General features: G+C 47.1%; 1 protein-coding gene across 2 annotated transcripts in view; it reads right to left on the minus strand.

Annotated features, from left to right (window-relative positions):
* The window catches only part of LOC101952494 (cell surface A33 antigen-like), a 51,094-nt gene that overhangs the window by 8,334 nt on the left and 28,373 nt on the right, over positions 1-14,387 (minus strand). The window contains exons 1-2 of one of the 2 annotated variants that reach the window (XM_065566921.1): positions 12,991-13,863; positions 1,422-1,754 (exon numbers count right to left, since the gene is read on the minus strand). The exons of the other annotated variant lie outside the window; for it this stretch is intronic. Coding sequence (XP_065422993.1) covers positions 1,422-1,754; positions 12,991-13,051 — 394 coding nt within the window. The 5' untranslated portion in view covers positions 13,052-13,863. Of the gene's footprint in view, positions 1-1,421; positions 1,755-12,990; positions 13,864-14,387 lie in introns of those variants that run through there. 2 annotated transcript variants of the gene reach the window in all.

Genomic DNA, 14,387 nt, shown 5'->3' on the forward strand with positions numbered 1-14,387 from the left:
ACGAAAAGTCATTCTTCCACTCTACTCTACGCTGGTTAGGCCTCAACTGGAGTATTGTGTCCAGTTCTGGGCACCGCATTTCAAGAAAGATGTGGAGAAATTGGAGAGGGTCCAGAGAAGAGCAACAAGAATGATTAAAGGTCTTGAGAACATGACCTATGAAGGAAGGCTGAAAGAATTGGGTTTGTTTAGTTTGGAAAAGAGAAGACTGAGAGGGAACATGATAGCAGTTTTCTGGTATCTAAAAGAATGTCATAAGGAGGAGGGAGAAAATTTGTTCACCTTAGCCCCTAAGGATAGAACAGGAAGCAATGGGCTTAAACTGCAGCAAGGGAGCTTTAGGTTGGACATTAGGAAAAATTCCTAACTGTCAGGGTGGTAAAACACTGGAATAAATTGCCTAGGGAGGATGTGGAATCTCCATCTCTGGAGATATTTAAGAGTAGGTTAGATAAATGTCTATCAGGGATGGTCTAGACAGTATTTGGTCCTGCCCTGGGGGCAGGGGACTGGACTCGATGACCTCTCGAGGTCCCTTCCAGTCCTAGAATCTATGAATCATCCTCAAAGGATGCCTGCACAACACTTTCAAACAACGAGCCTAGGAGCTTAAATTCATAACTCTGCTAGACACTAAAAATCATGGACTGAACAGACACTGGATTTATGGCTTATTACAACGATCTGTAACCTCCTAACCCACTCTTTTTGTCCTATGACTGCAGAAGTGTTAACAGGCCACCCTGCCTCTAATGGTCACTTGAAATATGTGTTAACTGCTTATGCTAAACCAGCCGTTCTACTTTGTATTTCCCGGTGACACTCTGAATAAGGACCCGTCTATACTTAAAACACTGCATCGGCCCAGCTGCACCACTGTCTACACAGGAGGTTCGGTTGGTGTAACTAACTACGTCGCTCAGATGTGTGGATTTTTCACACCCCTATCAACGTAGTTATGGCGACATAGGTCTGTAGTGTAGACCAGACCTGAGTTTCCAAGAGCTGAAGAAGAGCTCTGCGTAAGCTTGAAAGCTTGTCTCTCTCACCGACAGAAGTTGGTCCAATAGAAGATATCCCCTCACCCACCTTGTCTTTCAAATTGTGTGTAAGGCCTCACAAGCTTAGCCAATTAGAAACCTCCCCTCACACTTCATCTCAAAACAATTTTTGAATATATGGGGCTTGACCCTGCATTCCTTGTGCAGACAAAACCCCCCACAGAAATCAGTGGAATGCAGGATCAGGACCATTGTATGTACCACAGAATGTCCCCCAGTTTTCCCCACAGCTCTGCCCTTTACACTTTGTGCTGCTCCATGTCCCCCAGCACCACCTGCCCCAGCTGTCTGGAACCAGGCCAGTGTCCTGAGCTCCCCGGAAGGCTTTTGTAGAACAGAGAAGGAAATGCTGGTATTTACCATCGATGGTCACTTGGGTTCCATTCCCACGAGATGTCCCATCCTTGTTCCCAACCCAACATACGTAGGTTCCAGAATCAGTGACGTCAGCTTTCTTCACAGTGAGGGAAGGAGACCTCTTTTCTTTATCTCCTGATAATCTGATTCGATCTGTTCCATTGGATAACTTTTCTGTTACATAGTTTCTGGTTTTATTCCATTCAACAAACCACTTGATAGAGTTATTGCTTGAGTTGAATGTACACTCGATGGTGAACTCTGACCCTTCCATTGCACGGATAGAAGGGGGTGTCTGATTCACCCCAAAGACAGCAGCAGTATTTTCTGCAGCTCCTGAAACACAAAGTTCAGTGTCACTATTTACATTATTGCAATGGAGGAAGAATTAAATCAAACAAAATTGTTTGCAAATGATCCAATGCAGAATGTTTCCATTTCTCTACAAGGAAGCCAAGTGCCCGAGCCGGAACTCTCTGCTGAAGGTCACGGCATGATGTTCAGAGCGGTGAGTGGGGAGGGCTCAGACTGGGCAGTTTACACAGGCCCCACTGGCACTGTTAGCCGGCCTGCCCCACTGGCTCCAGCCTGCCCTACGGGCTCCAGGGGGCCTCTCCCTAAGTGTCAGCGAGAGAGCACTGGGTGGCTTCTAGGGATCTAGAGAGAAGCCCAGATGCAGGGAATTGGGCCTGCAGGCCCCACGGTGGAGTGTCTGCTCCAGGGAGGCAAATCTCAACAACAATGGGCCAACCAGAGACTTGGGGGGAGGGCTCAAAGAAGGGAGCTAGAGATGGGAGAGGCGAGACAAAAGGAAGGTGGAGGGGGGAGAAGACTGAGGGAAAGAGAGAGCTGGGAGTGGAAAAGAAAGGATGGGAGAGAGAGAGAGTGTGTGCAAAGCAGGGGAGAGGGATAGAAAGATGTAGGGGTCTAAGGAAAGGGGAAGTAAAATAGACAAAGAAAAAGGCAATGAGGTGAGAAAAAAATCTGAGATGGAAGGAAAGGACAATTCACGTTGTTATTTATTCCCATTGCAGCTAGAGTCCTCAACCACCCGTAGAGCCCCACTGGCCAGGTCGGAGGCAGGAATCGGGCAGTGTGGGGCGCTGGCTGTTCACAGCCAGTAAGAGCTGCCCACGTGGGGGGATCTGACTCCAGGGCCAGCAGAGTCCTTGGGGAGCAGTGACTGTGGGGCCGGGGCCCAGGACCCTGGGCTGGAGCAGGTCAGTCTGGTCTGCTGAGGGGAGCCCTGAACCCTCCACCTGCCCTGGGCAGTGCGCCCTGGCGAGCGAGGACAGGGGCCAGGGACTGCTCTCAGGCCCCCTGGTCCCTCACTCAGGCTTATTTCTCTGCTGCTGCTGGAGCTGGGCACCTGGCCAGCAGCCACTGCTCTCTCCACTCTGCCTTCAGAGCTGGGCAGCTGGAGAGCAGCAGCTGATACGGGGAACTAAGGCACTTTTTGGGGTGGCTACAGCCCGTGAAAGCCCACCCCGCTGCTGGTCCTGCCTATGCATTAGACCACAGTGCCTCCCTCTAATTAGTATTAGTTATTATTAAGCAGTATTGCTAACGAGCATAGCACTCTGCAGAACAACGAGCAGGACGATGTATTCCTATCTTACAGTGCTGATGAAATACTTTCTATTTGATCAGTAACTAGGCAGGATGTACACTAGCAATGTTACAGGGAAGCATTTCTTTAACCGGCAGGACTGGATAACTTGCACCCAAGAGTATTAAAAGAATTGGCCGAGGAGCTTGCTGAACCATATTGTTTTTAATGAATACTGGTACAATGGGGAAGTTCCAGAGGACAAGGGAAAGTTAATATTGTGCCAGTATTTAAAACGGTAAATGAAATGACTTGGAAAACTCTCAGCTGGTTGGTCTGACTTTAATCCCAGACAAACAAACTTGATATAATATTTTGGATGACGAGTTTGGTTGATAAAGGTCCTGGAACTCTGGGACTGCTGTCCCCCCTTGACTCTCCAGCCTGGGTCGTCTCTCTCACAGAGCTATGCCAGTGAGCAGCAGCAAACCCCTCCAGGGGCCGTGATCACTTATCATCAGCATGTGGAGACCCACACCCAGCTAAACTGCATGAAGGCTCCCCAAGCCTCTCACAGAATCATAGAACTGGAAGGGACCTCGAGAGGTCATCTAGTCCAGTCCCCTGCACTCATGGCAGGACTAAGTATTATCTAGACCATCCCTAACAGGTGTTTGTCTGACCTGCTCTTAAATCCCCAATGATGGAGATTCCATAATCTCCTTAGGCAATTTATTCCAGTGCTTAACCACACACAGTTAGGAAGTTTTTCCTAATCTCCAACCTAAACTGTCCTTGCTGCAATTTAAGCCCATTGCTTCCTGTCCTATCCTCAGAGGTTAAGGAGAACAATTTTACTCCCTCCCCCTTGTAACAACCTTTTATGTCCTTGAAAACTGTTATCATGTGTCCCCCCACTTCAGTCTTCTCTTGTCCAGACTAAACAAACCGAAGTTTTTCGATCTTCCCTCATAGGTCATATTTTCTAGACCTTTAATCATTTTTGTTGCTCTTCTCTGGACTTTCTCCAGTTTGTCCACAGCCTTCCTGAAATGTGGCACCCAGAATTGGACCCAATACTCCAGTTGAGGCCTAATCAGCGCAGAGTACAGTGGAAAAATTACTTCTTGTGTCTTGCTTACACACTCCTGCTAATACATCCCAGAATGATGTTCACTTGTTTTGCAACAGCGTTACAGTGTTGACTCATATTTAGCTTGTGATCCCCTATGACCCCCAGATCCCTTTCTGCAGTACTCCTTCCTTGGCAGTCATTTCCCATTTTGTATGTGTGCAACTGATTGTTCCTTCCTAAGTGTCCTTACTGAATTTCATGCTATTTCTCCAGTTTGTCCAAATCATTTTGAATTTTGATCCTATCCTCCAAAGCAGTTGCAACCCCTCCCAGAGTGGTATCATCTGCAAGCTTTATACGTGCACTCTCTATGCCATTATTTAAATCATTGATGAAGATATTGAACAGAACTGGACCCAGAACTGATCCCTGTGGGACCTGTAACAGGGTCGAGACACACCAGTGTGGCACTTCCTGCTGGTCATTCGGGAATTACCTCGTCCAGCACTTGGAGTGCCTCCTGGTGGCCGGTGTCTTGCCTGCCAGGCCCCCGTGTCCCTCCCAGACCTCAGTGCCCCTTACCTTGGGGTTCTGCCCACCCCATCTGTCCCTACGCTCTGGATCTCCCCTCCCAGGGGAACCCCCAACCCACTACGCCCCCCTTGCCTCAGTGGCTACTGCCAGTCATCATCTAGCCCCCGTTCACTGGGGCAAACTGCAGTCTGTAGAGGCCACTCATCATTGGCAAGGAGATTGGACCAGCTGCCTCTGCCTAATCCCGGGCTGCACCTCCCAGCCCCAGTACCTGCATAGGCCTCTGTCAAGGCCTCAGCCTGGGGAGTTGCCAGGCTGGAGCTCCCTAGCTCCTCCTCCCTTTCCCCAGCACTGCTCTGCATCAAGGACCCTATTCCCAGGCAGCTACGTCCTTCTCTCTCCAAGGCTGGAGAGAGACTCTGACCCAGCTCCTCCCTGAGCCCTTATACTCATCTGGAGCACTATGTCCAGTTTTGGGCCCCACAGTACAAGAAGGATGTGGAAAAATTGGAAAGAGTCCAGCGGAGGGCAACAAAAATGATTAGGGGGCTGGAGCACATGACTTATGAGGAGAGGCTGAGGGAACTGGATGCATCAGGCAAGGTATTTCCAGTAGAGATAAGGAGGTGTTAGTACTGTTATACAAGGCACTGGTGAGACCTCATCTGGAATACTGTGTGCAGTTCTGGTCTCCCATGTTTAAGAAGGATGAATTCAAACTGGAACAGGTACCGAGAAGGGCTACTAGGATGATCCGAGAAATGGAAAACCTGTCTTATGAAAGGAGACTCAAAGAGCTCGGCTTGTTTAGCCTAACCAAAAGAGAGCTGAGGGGAGATATGATTGCTGTCTATAAATATATCAAAGGAATAAATACCAGGGAGGGAGAGGAATTATTTAAGCTCAGTACCAATGTGGACACAAGAATAAATGCATATAAACTGGCCATCAGGAAGTTTAGACTTGAAATTAGATGAAGGTTTCTAACCATCAGTGGAGTGAAGTTCTGGAACAGCCTTCCAAGGGGAGCAGTGGGGGCAAAAGACATATCTGGCTTCAAGACTAAGCTTGATAAGTTTATGGAAAGGATGGTATGATGGGATAGCCTAATTCTGGCAATTAATTGGTCTTTGACTATTAGCGGTAAATATGCCCAATGGCCTGTGATGGAATGTTAGATGGGGTGGGATCTAAATTACTACAGAGAATTCTTTCCTGGGTGTCTGGCTGGTGAGTCTTGCCCCCATGCTCAGGGTTTAGCTGCTCACCATATTTGGGGTCGGTAAGGAATTTTCCTCCAGGGCAGATTGGCAGAAGCCTTGGGGGTTTTTCGCCTTTCTCTGCAGCGTGGGGCACGGGTCACTTGCTGGAAGATTCTCTGCACCTTGAAGTCTTTAAACCATGATTTGAGGACTTCAGTGGCTCAGACATAGGTTTGATACAGGAGTGGATGGGTGAGATTCTGTGGTGTGCATTGTGCAGAGGTCAGACTGGATGATCATAATGGTTCCTTCTGACCTTAAAGTCTATGATTCTATGCAGAAATTGAAGTAAATGAAGTAGAAGGAAGAAAGGATGAGGAAGTTACAAACAAGTTACAGTATGGGGACCCAGCTTCATAGCCCAAATGTGCTGACAGTGTGCAGCAAATTCTCATGGAATATGGACCCAAACAAGTTCATGAATTTCCCTTCCCTAAGGATGGAAATAAAAGAAAATTCTCTGCTCAGCATTACAAGAGGAAACTCATTAATGGGGAAGAAATTCATTGAAACTGGTTACAATATTCAGTGTCGAAGGATTCTGTGTTTTTGCTTTTGCTACAAGTTGTTTAGAAATCAAGCAGTTGGTACATCACTTACTGAAAATGGTTCGAAGGACTGGAAAAACATATCTTCAATTCTCTCTTCACATGAAAGAAGTACAGAACATTTGGAATGTTTTCAAAATTGGAAAGAACTTGAATTACGATTGAAAAAAGGAAAAACTATCGATGCAGAAAATTTATATGTGATCAAGGAAAAAGAAGACTATTGGCAACGAATTGCCTTCATTGAGGAGATAACTGGGTCTGTGGATGAGGGTAAAGCAGTGGATGTGTTATTCCTTGACTTTAGCAAAGTTTTTGATACGGTCTCCCACAGTATTCTTGCCGGCAGGTTAAAGAAGTATGGGCTGGATGAATGGACTACAGGGTGGATAGAAAGCTGGCTAGATCATTGGGCTCAACGGGTGGTGATCAATGGCTCGATATCTAGTTGGCAGCTGGTATCAAGCGGAGTGCCCCAAGGGTCGGTCCTGGGGCCGGTTTTGTTCTATGTCTTCTTTAATGATCTGGAGGATGGCGTGGATTTCACTCTCAGCAAGTTTGCAGATGACACTAAACTGGGAGGAGTGGTAGATACACTGGAGGGTAGGGATAGGATACTGAGGGACCTAGACAAATTAGAGGATTGGGCCAAAAGAAACCTGATGAGGTTCAACAAGGACAAGTGCAGAGTTCTGCACTGAGGACGGAAGAATCCCATGCACTGCTATAGACTAGGGACCAAATGGCTAGGCAGCAGTTCTGCAGAAAAGGACCTAGGGGTTACAGTGGACGAGAAGCTGGATATGAGTCAACAGTGTGCCCTTGTTGCCAAGAAGGCTAATGGCATTTTGGGCTGTATAAGTAGGGGCATTGCCAGCAGATCGAGGGACGTGATCATTTCCCTCTATTCGACATTGGTGAGGCCTCATCTGGAGTACTGTGTCCCGTTTTGGGCCACACACTACAAGAAGGATGTGGAAAAATTGGAAAGAGTCCAGCGGAAGGCAACAAAAATGATTAGGGGTCTGGAGCACATGACTTATGAGGAGAGGGTGAGGGAACTGGGATTGTTTAGTCTGCAGAAGAGAAGAATGAGGGAGGATTTGATAGCTGCTTTCATCTATCTGAAAGGGGGTTCCAAAGAGGGTGGATCTAGACTGTTCTCAGTGGTACCAGATGACAGAACAAAGAGTAATGGTCTCAAGTTGCAGTGGGGGAGATTTAGGTTGGATATTAGGAAAAACTTTTTCACTAGGAGGGTGGTGAAGCACTGGAATGGGTTACTTAGGGAGGTGGTAGAATCTCCTTCCTTAGAGGTTTTTAAGATCAGGCTTGACAAAGCCCTGGCTGGGATGATTTAGTTGGGAATTGGTCCTGCTTTGAGCAAGGGGTTGGACTAGATGACCTCCTGAGTTCCCTTCCAACCCTGATATTCTATGGTTAGAGCATCTGATTACTTTAGTGAGAGTTCTCGGTGGGCAAAATTTAGCATTCTGCGGCCAAAATAGAAATGAAAAATTATAGACTCCAGGTAATGGAAACTTTTTAAAATTTGTTGAATACCTAGCTTTGTTTTATCCAGTCATGAAAGAGCATCTACGTAAAATAACTGATCATGAAACACAGGTTCATTACTTAGGAAAAAATATGCAGAATTAACTGATTCAAATCCTAGCAAATGCCATTAAAAATAAAATTGTAGAAGCCACCCATTCTGCACAATAGTTTTCAGTAATACTGGACTGTACACCAGATGTGAGTCATGGTGAACAAATGACGATGATCATTCGTTTCGTGGATATGGAAAAGTCTGCAGATGAAGATGATGTTGAAGTGCTCATAAAGGAACATTTTTTGGATTTCGTACCACTGAAGGAGACGACTGGAGCATTTATGACTGAAACTATTCTACAAGAGCTTGAAGCAATGTCATTATCTGTTGAAAACTTACGTGGCCAAGACATTATAATGGTAGTAATATGAAGGGTAAAGACAATGGTGTGCAAAGGAGAATGATGGAAATCAATCCTAGGGCCTTTTTCATTCCTTGCAGTGCGCATTCTCTGAATTTGGTTGTCAATGATGCTGCTAGATGCTGTTTGAAGGCAAGCAGTTTCTTTGACCTGGTGCAACGTGTTTATGTGTTTTTCTCAGGCTCAACATGCCATTGGGAGATTCTGACTCGCCATGTTAATTCTTTAACTGTGAAACCACTTAGTCAGACAAGATGGAGAGTCGTGTTGATGCTTTGAAACCTCTTTGCTATGAACTTGGAAACATTTATGTAAGCAGAGTCAGGATGAGCTCTACCCTGACATCTGGTGGTGAATTATGGCGAGTGTGGAAAAAGAACTTCAGGGGCTGATCTTGTTTGCATAGGCACACCCACCCGCCTAGCATGAGCCCACAGCAACCAAAAGTGGTTACTTTGGCTGGTGTGGGATCCCCAGTTCCTCTGTTATTGGGGCAGGAAGAATAAAGTGTTGTTACCCTGATTATGTGAATCAAGGCCAGTGGAACTGTTGTATGACAGAGGACTCACCATTAACTAAGTAGCACTCACTAGACAAGGGGCATGGGTTCCAAAACCCAGTGAATTAAGAGAGGATGGGGACAGGTATTTGTACCTGATATTATGACCCCCCTCTCTGAGGGCCTGAAACACCAATTGCACCACCTCCTCTCCACTGTTGAATAGCAGAGCTAATTTTGATTCTATTGAGAGTCTAGTTACAGGCTGCTATGTGGAATTCACTTTGGGCCAATGGTGCACTAGCACTGGGGCTCCCCTACTACAGGCTGAAATCACTAAAGAGCTAAAGTTACTAAGAGCTGAGATCATTGAGTGCTGTGTTAAGTAGCGGGGGAGCCTGAAGCTATATTGCTAAGCGACTGGCAGAGCAGAGCAGTTTGTGGGACGGCTAGAGCGGCCCACAAAACGGTGATTGGAGCGGAGCTGAGCTGTTTGCGGGACGGCTGGTGGAGCAGCCCACGGAACGGCGAGCGGAGCAGAGTGGAGCTGAGCAGTTTGCGGGGATGGCTGGAGGAACAGAGTGGAGCGGAGCGGCTGGTAGAGCAGAGCAGTTCGTGGGGCGGCAGGAGCGGCTCGTGGTGAAGGCTGCAGCGGAACCCCACGGTGCCCCTTAACACCCTGCGTGCCCCTCTTCCCCCCCCCCCCCCGCATTTCCACCCAGGCTGGGGGGGTAAAACCCTGCAGATAAACTTTTGAACTCTGGGGCTGCACTGACCAGGGGCAGAGACTTTTGGCTTGTTGGACTTTTGGGACTTTGGGTGATTCTTGGGTTCCTAGACTCGAGACTTTTGGGGCGTTGGACTTTGGGGACTTTGGGTGATTTTTGGGTTCCTAGACTCGAGACTTTTGGGGCGTTGGACTTTGGGGACTTTGGGTGATTTTTGGGTTGCTGGATTCAAGAACCAAAGGGAAAGGACACGGCCCAATTTGCTGGGGTGGGTCTTTTGCTCATGGTTTGTGTTATAAATCCTGTTTGTGGTGTTTTTCCAATTTAATACTGATGTCGTTTACCTCATGTTGTTAAACATTTTCTGCTACACTCAGACTCCGTGCTTGCGAGAGGGGAAGTATTGTCTCTTAGAGGGGCCCAGGGGGTGGTATGTTATTGTCCCAGATCACTGGAAGCCGGTTTTATTGAAACAAAACCCCTAGATACTGAACCCGGCCCTTATTGCTGCCAAATCAGATGGGCAGAAGGGTTACATTTATGATGCCCTAATTGAAATTTCTGATACTACCTTTACTGGATCATCTGGCAATACGGCATGTTCAGATGCAGAGGCTCTTGCAAATGGCCTTTCCAAGTTGAAATTTGTGACTTCACTCATTTTGTGGTATAATATCCTTTTCGGGATTCACCTCACTAGTAAGCAGCTTCAGGGAAAGAGCTTGAACATACATCCTGCTATTCAAAAACTGCGGCAAACTAAAAATATTCTGGAGGAATTCAGAAGTGATGAAGGGTTTGAAAGAACACCAGTAGCTTCTCTCGAGCTTGCTGAAGAAATAGACTTTCCAACAGAATTTGAACCAGAGCCAGTTCGCATTCGGCAAAAGAAACAGCAGTTTTTGTAAGAAGGACGAGACACCCATAGAACCCAAAACAAAGGTTCATAGAATCATAGACTATCAGGGTTGGAAGGGACCTCAAGAGGTCATCTAGTCCAACCCCCCGCTCAAAGCAGGACCAATTCCCAACTAAATCATCCCAGCCAGGGCTTTGTCAAGCCTGACCTTAAAAACCTCCAAGGAAGGAGATTCCACCACTTCCCTAGGTAACGCATTCCAGGTTCAAAGTGAATTTCTACTTCGCACATCTAGATACTGCTATTCACTCAGTTGACGAAAGATTTCAACAGATGCAGCAGCTAGAGTCAGTATTTGGCTTTCTATATGATACCCACAGCTTGCAAAAGAAAACAGCAAAACAGATAAGAGACTTTTGTATAAAACTGGAGTTGGCATTTAAAAGATATTGATGCTACAGATTTGTGTAGTGAGCTTCAGGCTTTTTTAAGATGACTTAAAAAACATTCCACTCCTGAAGAAGTACTGAAGTTTGGGAAAATAAACTCACAGACAGTTTTCCAAACATTTTTATAGCTCTACGCATTCTTTTAACTTTGCCAGTTTCCGTAGCTAGTGGGGAATGTAGCTTCTCGAAGTTAAAATTAATAAAAACATATCTGCGTTCAACAATGGTGCCACAATGTCAATAGAGCATGAAATAGCTGGAAAACTGGATCTAAAAGAACTAGTGACTGAATTTTCAAAACCTAAAGCAAGAAAAGTCATGTTTTAAGAACACAGAGTGTTTTTTATTTGGAGTGTAAATACAGACGCCCCCTGGGTTATGCAAACCCAACTTATGGAAATCCACACTTACGGAAAAAGTTCCGTAAATTCCATAAGCTTTTTTTTTTTTGGCATAATTGTCGGAAATATGTTCCCGATTTATGTAAAATCCAACTTATGCAAGGCATTCCGGAATGGAATGCTTGCGGAAGTCGGGGAGCTTCTGTACAGGTTAAAGTTCATTGAAGAGTTTTCTTATTTCTTTCTATATTGGATGTGGTGGTAATGGCAGTTAAAGCAGGATAGCGTCATGGATGATTTTGGATTTGCAATAATAAAACTTATAATTAACATTTTAATGCATTTTTATTTGGAATTGGACTGGAATATCATCTAGCTGTCGTGTACAAATCTATTCTGAAAATTTCATGTCTCTATTTTATCTGATCTCAGAAACATTGGTTAAAAAACATTAAAAGGAAAAAAGGGGCAAAATGTTTCCCAGTTTACCAAAAACCTCAGCCTAGATCTGCCCTTGGGGTTTGTGGGGGGGGCGCTGATTGCATGGTTCGCCTAGGGAGCCAGTTGCTGGCAGCTAGTCTAGGGCCGCCCCTGCAGGTCAATGCACTATGTCTGTGATATAAACTAGTCCCAAGGAGGGGCGGTATTGAGGTCAGGGAGCCTGTGATGGAGTCCTTAGGGCAGGGGTCCCCAAACTGTACAGGACCGTTGGAGGAGGTTACTGGGGAGCTAAGGCCAGCCCCCATGGGGGTCAGGGAGGGAGTCAGGGAGTGGACCCCCCGGTGGCGGGTCCACTCCTACCCTCATCCCTAGCCCTTTCTTCAGCCCCCAACTCTTGCACCCAACTCCCAGCCCTGCTCCTGGCTGCGGCCCCGGCCAGAGCCATGACTCCACTCCCAGCCACGGCCCCAGCCGCAGCTCTGACCCTGGCCTCAGTTCCTGATCATGCCTGCAGCTCGGCTCTCCACTCCCAGCTGCGGCTCCCAACCACGGTTCCCAGAGAGGGCGCAGACACGTTCCATTATGGGAAAGGGGGGGGACATGATGGAAAAAGTTTGGGGACCCGCCTTAGAGCGCTGGCAGGGGAAGTGGGATGGGAACGCTGGAGTTAGCTGCAAAAGGGGGCTGGGCAAGGTGGAATCGTTCACAATGGGGCTACTCAGCACGAGCAGGGGGGGCAGAATCTAGGGCGATAGTAAAACAGCTTCTTTACCAGCTTTGCTGACACAGCGGCCAACATCTCCTCTGATTTGTTCCCACAGACGTCAGTGGAGTTCTGCCAGCCGTGAATTCAGATCAGTCCATTGTTTTTTAATCTATGGCCAGGTCTGTGCTAGAAAAGCTTTGCTACTCTAACTACACCGGCAAACCCTCCTAGAGGGGACACAGCTCATAGCAGGGGGGAAAGTGCTCTTGCTAGTACAGCTTCCACCAGCTCCTTCAGCAAAATAAGCTACACTGGCCACAGCACTTTCTGGCTGGTAGAGCATCTACACTGGGGCTTTTGCTGATACAGAACTTCACAAAACTCACACCTCTCAGTGACAGTGCTGTACCGGCAAGAGTTTCTAGTGTAGACCTGGCATAAGAAGAAAATGCTGTGAATTTATTTTCAATGATGATGCTCAGATCAAAACCAATAACACAGTCGTTACCTCTCTACGCCCTTTAATTCCACAGAAAGATTTGTTACAGTTCATCCCTCCTTCCCCCAAAACACTCGCTTCTCTGAAAGAGCCAAACCCCCAAACTCACCCAGCCACGGAGACAGGAGAAGTGCCCAAAGCAGAGAGAGCCTTTCCAGCCGGGCTCTCATGTTCCTTCGAGAACCTTTCCCTGGCAGCGCTGTCAGGGGCCCTAATTGAGGAGGTGTCAGATCTGCTGCTAAAACAGCCGGTGCTCTTAGTTCTTGCAGCTCATTGGCTGAGGTAACCCCAGAACCATTGCTGCGCTCTCTCTCCCCGGCCCCTTTCTGCGCTGTCCCTTACGAACTCTCCTCTGCGCGATGGTATTTTTATCTGCTGATTCATTGTTCTACATGTCAGTTTCCTGCTAGTGTCCCCTGCCCACTTCCCTAGTGTTTTCTCACATTCTCTCACAGTGGTCGTTCCCAAATCACATGGTGAGTATGAAAATATTGCTGTCGAATTAATTTTAAAACTTCCTCTCTTCTCTATCAAACTCTACACTAACCCGGCCTTCTCAGAGTTTGAAAGCATCAGACCAGCAATGTCCATGGCCCTGAATCTCCCTCGGCAAGGTCTGAGTCATTTGTTTTCCAGTTGTATTCCCTCAGAGTGGGTGTGGATCAGGGGTCCAGAATATACCTTATAGCAGGGGGGAAAGTGCTCTTGCTAGTACAGCTTCCACCAGTTCCTTCAGCAAAATAAGCTACACTGGCCACAGCACTTTCCAGCTGGTAGAGCATCTACACTGGGATTTGCTGATACAGAACGTCTTCATAAAAATCACACCTCTCAGTGACAGTGCTGTACGGGCAGGAGTTTCTAGTGTAGACCTGGCATAAGAAGTAAATGCTGTAAATTGATTTTCAATGATGATGCTCAGATCAAAACCAATAACACAGTCGTTACCTCTCTACGCCCTTTAATTCCCCCAAAAGATTTATTACAGTTCATCCCTCCTTCCCCCAAAACACTCGCTTCTCTGAAAGAGCCAAACCCCACAAACTCACCCATCCATGGAGACAGGTGGCCTAGCTCCCTCACTCTCTGTTTGCCTGCAGACACTTGGTTCTGGGGGGACAATGCGGCGTGATTGCACAACCACACGCCTAGAAACGGAATACAGCCACTAGTGTAGATCTCGCCTTGGTCTGTCTGAAGTACTGTGAGATTTCCTTTTGCCCTCTGCATTGCCTTCCTCTTGGCAGCTGTGACATACTTCCTTGGGCAGCACTGTCAGGGTCCCTAATTGAGGAGGTATCAGATCTGCTGCGACAACAGCCTGTGCTCTTAGTTCTTGCAGCTTATTGGCTGAAGTAACCCCAGAGCCATTGCTGCACTCTCTCTCCCTGGCCCCTTTCCGCGCTGTCCCTTACGAACTCTCCTCTGCTGGATGGTATTTTTATCTGTTGACTCTTTGTTCCACGTGTGAATTTGCTGCCAGTATCCCCTGCCCAGTTCCCTATT

Source organism: Chrysemys picta, chromosome 14 (genome assembly GCF_011386835.1).
Source record: "Chrysemys picta bellii isolate R12L10 chromosome 14, ASM1138683v2, whole genome shotgun sequence".
In the NCBI taxonomy this organism is placed as follows: domain Eukaryota; kingdom Metazoa; phylum Chordata; order Testudines; family Emydidae; genus Chrysemys; species Chrysemys picta.